General features: G+C 41.8%; 1 protein-coding gene across 1 annotated transcript in view; it reads right to left on the reverse strand.

Moving 5' to 3' along the window:
• LOC142956169 (rho GTPase-activating protein 29-like) overlaps window positions 1-8,701 on the reverse strand; it is a 29,297-nt gene extending 20,596 nt beyond the window's left edge. The window contains exons 1-2 of the mRNA XM_076097565.1: window positions 7,486-8,701; window positions 6,452-6,831 (exon numbers count right to left, since the gene is read on the reverse strand). Coding sequence (XP_075953680.1) covers window positions 6,452-6,743 — 292 coding nt within the window. The 5' untranslated portion in view covers window positions 6,744-6,831; window positions 7,486-8,701. The remainder of the gene's footprint in view (window positions 1-6,451; window positions 6,832-7,485) is intronic.
• Between the last annotated feature and the right edge of the window lie 115 nt (window positions 8,702-8,816).

Here is an 8,816-nt window from a genome sequence, read left to right on the forward strand (position 1 = left end):
CTCACTGTGACAGAATCTGCTTGAATTGTTGAGCTGCCTGCAACAGGTGGAATTGTTTGGTCAGGAAACCATCTCCAAACACTAATTCCCCCCCCCCCCCCCCCCTTCGTCCAAACAAACACAGCATTGCTGGGTGCCTCTCTGTCCTTGTTTGGAGACAAAGTGGGCCCCAGACATCACACAGACAGTAAACAGCAGGCACTCCATAAACAGTTACCTGCTCTCAAGCCTATTAGCGAACTACACTCTGTGAGGTCTGGGCTTCACAGTCAGGCTGACTCTTCATTACATGTTTGAAGGGGCACCATACAGCAGGTGCATGATAAGACTGCATTCTTGAATCAGCACACAGTCTGTCACAGGGTATCAGGTGAGACAAAGCAGAAAAAGGAAAACAGGAAATAAAACCTTGTGCGCATTAATCACTGCTTAAAGATTACAGCACAAATCAAGAGTATTAGACCATGAAGAAAGTAACTACTCATACACAATAATAACAGTAATCAAGGCTCAGTTGTGAATGTTGTGTTGTAATGGCACTGGTAACAAAGAAGGGCTGGTACTGTTAGCCAGTTTTATTACCCAGATGTCCCGTGAGCATCTCGGGATGACTTCATGATGAATCTCCGCCTACCTGAAGGAATGATGTCACTTTACTACAGCATGGGAATGTGTGTTGTATTGGGCAACGGAAATGACTCATTCTTCCAGACGTGTGAAACAAGGGATCTAAGAATATGTTGAGTCAGGCATAATTGGGGTTCTTGTGCGTCTCTCAATTCAAAGCTGACCAAGCATAACATTGGCCGTTTTTTGGTACGCTACAAAAAAACAAGTCCGACTCACGAAACAGCACCACAAGCCTCAGCCCCGTTTCCGCTGAGGCCTGATCCGCCGTTGTAAATATCAGCAGGTCGGCCCCAATCGTCAGCAGTGACTTCCTCCCCTTCTAGCAGGAGCTCCACTGGCCAATCCACCCCTCGCCATGACCAATCTCCTACACAAACATCCAGAGCCCATAACCATAAATCCCACCCCAGGAAACACACCCCCCCGACCACAAGCTTGCAAAAAACATCCTTCAGCATCACAGGAGAAAGTTACTGCCCAACAAATCTCTCCTTTCTTTCTCCGAAGAGCAGCAGGCCATTAAACTATTATGTGCTTGAATTTGTCTTTTCTTTCGATTGAAGGCACCACCCGCAAGTGTCCACTTCAGTTGGCAAAGGGGCACTTGTGTGAGAAGGGGAGATATTTGTGGTGGCTGTTGCTGGATATGTTTTTTAAGAGAGTGTGTGGTGGCCAGTACATAAGGTTTGAAGTTGGTTACATTTTGAAAATTGGCCTCATTCTTAAAGAACAGGACAGACGGAATCTAATGCCATGACCAAGTCCATGAGTAAACAACTGTATTACAATCAGTAGCAAGGTAAAAGAGTCCCTGTGAGATACAATCAAACACTTTATCATATACCTCTAAAAAGAAAAAGAGAGTTCCGACAACAACACAGATACAGACCGTTACTGTTGAAATACAGAACAATGCCGTTTAACTGGAGAACAGCCAGATCTTATCAGAGTGTCATGATGACACCCAAAACAAAAAGCCACAGTTTTCATAGTGAAACAAGGACTTCTGCATCAGCTGCAGACATGTAATACCTCACATAGCATTGCACTGTATGCAGAACATTTTCTGTTCATCTGCGGGAAATAAGCTTTAAACCTCGTGCTCTGCAGCTATGCAGTGAGCCGTTTGTTCAACCCTGAAGTGGAACCGTAAAGGACCTGGTGTGAAGCACTTTTCTCTTTCTTTTCCTCCTGAGGCGGAAAGGCTTAAATAAGTAGCAAAAGAATATTCATGGAAATAGAAATCTATACAGTTTCCCCGATCTGGTGTAACAAAAGCCATTTAAAGTTAAAACCTCAACGTCCTCTTGACCTGTACACTCTCCATAACGTCCAACAGACCTTTCTCAACATACATTCCTTTTGTTTGGTTTCAGCACATTTGTAATATACAAGACAGTTGTGAAATGTACACTTGTTCTGTTCTTGTGTGGTTACATAAATAAAAGCAAAACAAGGATGTCAAATTGTGGTAAACAGGGCTTAGTACATGAGCTTGCGCAACAGTAGCTTTTTGTGAAATTACTCTTCATGACTATCACACAACATGTTGTGATCGGGTTTTAAATATTGAGTCAATACTCAGAAATATGATGCCATATTTAATCTGTTACAGGGACTGCAAACTGGGAGATATTTCCCTTGGATCCCATAAAAATTGGTATGAAATTTCTACTTTTCCAGACAAGTGTGACTGTGTTGCCTCTGGTGAGTTGTATTTATGACCACAAATCTTATTTTTTAGCAGAGTTTTCATAGTCAATCTGCCTCACACCTAGCATTAGTCTATTGAAGGCTCTAAAGCTACAAGTGAACATTTGTTCTAAAGGAATGCCGAGTATGCAGGAGAGCGGGGGGGATGGGAGGGGGACAGCAGCTCGGCTGTGTGTAGACGACTCCTTTTTCAACCTGATTAAAACCATTAACCAAGCCGTCTTCTGCAAAGCAACAAAATGTCTGAATTAAGACACCAATATGACATTTTTTATTCTTTTTCTCTTTTCTCATATTGGCCCTGATGCTGTTCAAAATACCAGTCACGATCTAATGTTTGGCCACACTGTGTGTGCTTGAGTTATTCCGATAGAAGAAAAAGGTTTGACTACACTGTTGACAACAATCACATACTGATACCACAAGAATTCACTGAGAGCTTTGATGCACCACTGTAGGATTGTGTGTGCTTTCAGTTTTTGAAAGTAGACATTTTGGGGAACTGGAAAATGTTTCAGGTCCATTTTGTGACCACAAGCTGTTAACAAAATTGACATGTCAACATTTTGCTATTTACAAACTTTGGGGTCAATTTAAATGAAATGTTATGGATAAACAACTGAATATAAATGTTGAGTGTGATCCAACGGCGTGTGTTATAATGTGCGAGTCATGGATGTATGAAGAGAACTGGATACAGCGCACCATTTATTCCTATGAAAAGGAAAAAAACTTTGACTTCTAAGTATAAAATTCTGATTAAATTACCCAGATCTTCTGGCCAACTACCACATCCATGGGCCCATAGAGCATGCGCACTAACGTTTCCTTTAATTACGCCAGCCAGCCCTCGGTCCAGCCTCGTTCTCAGGCTCATTCACATGAACGGACAAAGGAAAATTACTCTGGATTTGGGTATAAGTGCATTTAGCAACTTTAAGGACCCAATCATTTAAATACGGACTATGCAAGTGTTTGTAAGTTGATTCACCTGATGGGGGGGGGGGGGGGGGGGGGGGGGGGGGGGGGGGGAGTATTTTGGGGCCCATGGCGTCACGTGACGGATGCGGAAATATTAATTCCACCGTGTGGTCACTACGTAAAATTTGCTTCAAAGCCGGCGCTCTTCCTGGTGGGACTTGGTGCGAGTGGACAGAATTCATCTCGGGACAGCATGTTGACAGAGTCAGTCAAAACTCATACAGCCTCGCATTCTTTTCTTGGGTTACATTCTTTGACTGCTTGACTATTGTTGGGCAACAACTCTGGCAAGCACAGTGACTGAGCTCCCAGTTATGAGAAACAGTGTAAATCTACACCACCATCTGACCCTGGGAGGGGGGGGGGGGGGGGGGAATCTAGACATGTGATGTTGTGGGTGTGAACGTGATGGGTCTAGTCAACTCAAGCTTATGGTCACTTATGGAGTTCCCCCTGTGGGTTTCTGTCAACCGAACATGCTGCGTGCATGGGCCTCCAGCTAAAGAACTGGCAGGTGTCCGAAGAGGAAAAATAAGCATCTTCCAAGCTAAGCTCTGAGTTTTCTTTGTATGAGGAGCTATGAGACACACACTGCGAGGAGTACAACGCTGCCACATCCTTACAGGCGTACGCGTTGTCTCGGTTTCACACTGTACTCCAGTGACAGACCTTTCCAAATATGAAAAGAATAACACGAGATCTGGCATGTGCCTCGCTAACCTCTTCCCTCATTACCTTATTCCTGCAGCTTTCATCAACCACATACTGAGACCTGCTGCTTATCTTCTTTTAGGAAACACATTTTACATCTCTATTATGCTACTATGTAGTCATTAAAAGAGGAACAACCACTATGGTGGTCACTTATGTAAAATGCAGCTTTTTAAATGAAAATGAAACAAAATGTCTTAGACACCTACAGGCTAAATGTAATTGCCATACATGACATTTTCTATTTAATTTAATTTAACAAAGAAGAAGCATTTTTCATGTGGATTTGAGTTTAATTATTTAGAATTTTGACTCCCTTTTAAGTTAGTAATATGGACAATGCAATAGACTGCTATGGATGATATTATTTAATGTGCTTTTACCAACATAGGGACATAGCCTGTTTTAAATCAATAGAAAGCAGACTTTGACTGTTGCTCTTCCCAGACTGTGTAACCTCCCTGACCCCTTAGACGAAAACAGTAAAATCATTAATGCAATCTAATTATGGCTGTATAAACACAAACACATATTTCAGGGTTGGTTTACTGTTGCAGATCACTGTATATTTAAAGCTAGGCAGACTGTTGACTTGGATTTGATTTAAACTGTGACCATCTTCCACCAGTCTTTGTTACACATGAGTAATGAAAATTACTCAATGTTTACCATTGACTGGAAGGCAAACCACAGTAGCAGCATCTTGCATGAGCTGTTGCACTAAGATGCTTGTGTCTCCGAGAGAAGAAGAATAAGAAAAATAAACCACTGGTCCAAATCACAAAGAGCTGAATGACATTATAGGGTCATATGGTATGACGTCATCCCCACCTGCTCAATAAGAGCTGTTGTTTAAGGGGAGGCGAATACCCCAAATGTTTTTGTGATGGCTCAGAGCAACACTCAGCATGACGCAAGCCTGGGCTCACTCACAGGGGCCTCACTCCTCCAGCTAGAGGAATGGCTAAACAACTCCCTCCCACTACCAGACCTGCAGTGGGACCCCAGCATGTGTGAATCTGTGTGGAGGTATGTGTCTTTTAGCAGAATAGCAGGAGTAGTAATAGTGGAAGCCTCACATTATTGATTCCACAGAAGGAAATACCTCTGCCGGTGATACAGCTAGAGTAATACAGACAACAAAATGCTAAATCAGAGGGTGTGTCTGCTCACAATGACAATAAATGATAACAAACATATTACATTAGTTTTTAAGTTTAAGTTAATTAAAAATCTTATGTTTCCTAGTGGACAAAACAAAAACTTTGTTCTGGGATCCCTATTTTTTGACAACTTACAGAATAAATGATTACTGAATTACAAACGGCACTGCTTATGTGATAACAGTAAGTTTGTTACTATCAGTAAATGCTTCTGTGGAGCCTTGTTAAACACTATGTGAGCATTTTGTGTGGGTGGAGTTTTTGAGTGCGTCTGCAAACAAGAGCAAAGCCATGCGAGAAAAACAGAGAGAGAGTAAGTAACCTATGTCTGCTGTGGTGTCTGCCGCGCTAACGTGTAGCAGTGTGTGGGTTTGTGTAGATGTTAAGAGGCCAACAACATTTGCAAGTGCTCCAGCATGTTAGCGGTGAGGCCCGTTATCACACTGTGAACTGACACTACACAGGTGGTTCTGGCCGTCTGTCACGATGGCAAACTTTGGGCTTTACTTATCTATCTGTAACACTGCAAAAACACACAAGAGCCTTCCTGGACGTTTAGTCCTTTACACTGCCATGATTGTGTTTTGTGGGTGTTAGTCGAGAAGGCATCAAAGCAGAACAGGGACGGTGTCGGTGTGATACATACTACCTACGAGTGAAAGGAAATGTTCACTGGTACACTGTTTAAAAAGTGTGTTGGTGAGTTTTGCAACTGTGATTCCTGTGGACAACTATCCAAACAAAGACAACACGAATGCTTGTCAATACATTCCCAGTGTATCTACAATGGAATTTGCTGGCAGAGAATTTTAGCCATCTATAGCATCCATGGCTCCTTTCTAGAAAAAAAAATGGTCAGCGATTACACAAGGAGAAATCCGTAGCCTCTCCTCTAAGTTGAGGACTTACTCAAGTGGGACAAGTATTGCCGTTATCACGATATTGCTCCCTCGGCCATCACCTTAATGCAACATGTTCCCCACACTATCTGGGGTTCAATGAAAGAATATCTAAGATGTGTAAGAATTCCAGACTTAAGTAAAGGTAGGCAAGTGGAATGTGATGCAAAAAAATCTCATAAGTTTATAACCCCTAAATCCCACTGAATATGCAACATTGATTATGAGTCATAAGTATCCGAATGTGGATTTTCTTTCTTCAACTAAGTCACTTTATGGTACTCTACTTCCCTGACCTCTACAGCTCCTGCACAATCACCTCCGCATTCCAGCTCGCCCTGAAGCTGGACTCACCTGGACACTGGAAGGCCTCCTTGAGGTTGAGCAGCACATCGGCGAACCCCCGTACATCATTCACCAGATGCATTACGTACTCCGGATCCACTCCCGGTGCCCCCACCAGGCGGGACGTCAGCCCCATGCTGCTCAGAGGATTTGGGTTCTTGGAGCTGCGACCCATGTCCCAGGTCTTGGTGGATCCAGCAGACAGAGATCCTACGTGAGGCTTGGAGTGATGTCGTGGCAGACCCTGGGTATGCTTAGTCCCACCGCCACCACCACTACTGCTGCTGCTCTTCCGTAGCATCCCAATAGCCACTCCAGCTGCCACCCTTCACAAGGGGGACAGCAGGCCAGCTAGCCTCTGAACTTAACACGCTGCCCCTGGTCCTTGGCTGAAAGACAGAGAATGATGGGTAAACATAATGTGTGCCATTGTGTGTCTGAGGGTCTCCTTCCTAAACTCATGAATCTACTGGATTACTGGATTGTTAAAGTCCTGTTAATTTACACATAAAGTAATAACAGAGAACCAAAAGTATATACTCAAAATCCAAAATCTAATCAAAACAGCAAATCCATGTGTCCTGTAACTGTTAACGTTAGTTCACTTCAACTTTCCACTCACGTGACTGTTTTTGATAGAAACTTTAGTGAAGCTTAGAGTTTACAACAAGCATTATTTACTCTGTTATGGTCCGTTTTGTCAGTCAGTGTCTTTGAATGTTATTTCGTGTGACGAATATAAGTTTCCTTTTAACGTTTCAATGGTTAGAACGGTAGCTTGTTTGTAAAATAACGTTATCTGTCAATACATAAAAGCATTGCCACACAATGCAATGAAAAGTAAATACTAACAAAAATAAACACATTAAAAAAAAGAAAAGCCTCGGGAATTAATTACAAAACCAGTAAAAGTTTTTTTTTTTAATTCAAAACAACCTCAAACTTGTCTTTTTCCGGACAGTTTACAGTGAAAAAGTGATGCTGTCGACCGGGGTCATAAACTGCTTTGCTGGCAAAGCTAAAAAACGCTACTTTACGCTCACCTGCTCTGCAGTTTTTTGACATAATGGCGACGATATCCGAACAAAAGTTTAGTTAATGGACACCGTGAAAACGCAGAAGCATTTCCGTTAGAAAAACAAATAAACTCCAAGAACGGTTAACCCGCTTTGAGTGACTGTACATCGGAGAGTAGCCTACAATCAGCAACTCTCAACCCAATCGTAATTTAGTAGTCGGTTTGCCACGTGACGGCGCAGACGCGTTGTGATTGGCCAGATCTTCTAAAAGGAATGGAGCCGTGATGCCTTCCGGTGCGGGCGGACGTTTGGGCAACTCATCGAACTGGATTAGTTATCATTAATTTGCCGAGAAAGTTTATTGGATTTTTATTGAATGCGTCTTTAATTTGAGAGGACACTAACTGTCATTTTCTATCTCGCCTAAAAATATGTAACATTAAGAGGCAAACCATGTCAACTTAAATTGGATTGTTCGAAAAACCACATATATTTTGAAATATGTAGTCAAACTTTTGCAAGAACATAGTGCTGGTTTACAGCTAAACAAATCAGCATTTCACATTTATAACATTTGTGTGACAAATCTGCCACACCTTCCATTGGTCTTGTAATATACACTAGCGCCCACTTGGATTACCTTTTGTTTCAATGGCAGCATTCTTTGACACAAAGAGCAGGTATGCTAAGCATTCACCATTTCTTAGCTGAAATAGATCCTTTCTCATCTGTTATATTGGTTAAAAACTAGCCTCCAATGCTGTAGTACAGTCAATTTATTGTCCTTAGTAGTAGCCTAAACTACATAGGCTACTAATATATGTACCATATTACCTTTGACATATTTCTGTATATTCAAACTGGGCACAATTTGAATGTATGGAATATGTTTGTTCTGTTCCTGTTCTGCAATAATAGTGACATGTTTGACTCACATGCGTAAGTCTTGCCAACAATTGTAGAATATATATCAGACCCAACAAGTCAATAACATCACTACTGGTTAGTTTTGATCAATGTCTGTTTTTTTGTCTGGTACAATACCAATTGATCAGTTTTGATGAATGGGTATTGCCCCAGACAAAAAAAATGTACTAAACCAAACTACTGGCACCACTGCTGCCATCTAGTGTCTATATGTAACCATAGAACACTACTGTATAATTCTATGCAGAACAGTCACAAAACATGCACTTACAAAGGTTTTGCATTAAACAGTAAAGCCTCTAATACATGTCTTGCTAATGGCATTAAAAATCTTTTTGTATTTTAATTATTTTGTATTATGTTGAGGCGACGTGTCATGAAAGTTAAACATGGTGAAACTGATGTGAACTGAAGAAAAACGACTTCCA

The sequence above is a fragment of the Anarhichas minor genome, unplaced genomic scaffold, assembly GCF_050575085.1.
Source record: "Anarhichas minor isolate MPS153535 unplaced genomic scaffold, ASM5057508v1 ptg000024l, whole genome shotgun sequence".
NCBI lineage: Eukaryota > Metazoa > Chordata > Actinopteri > Perciformes > Anarhichadidae > Anarhichas > Anarhichas minor.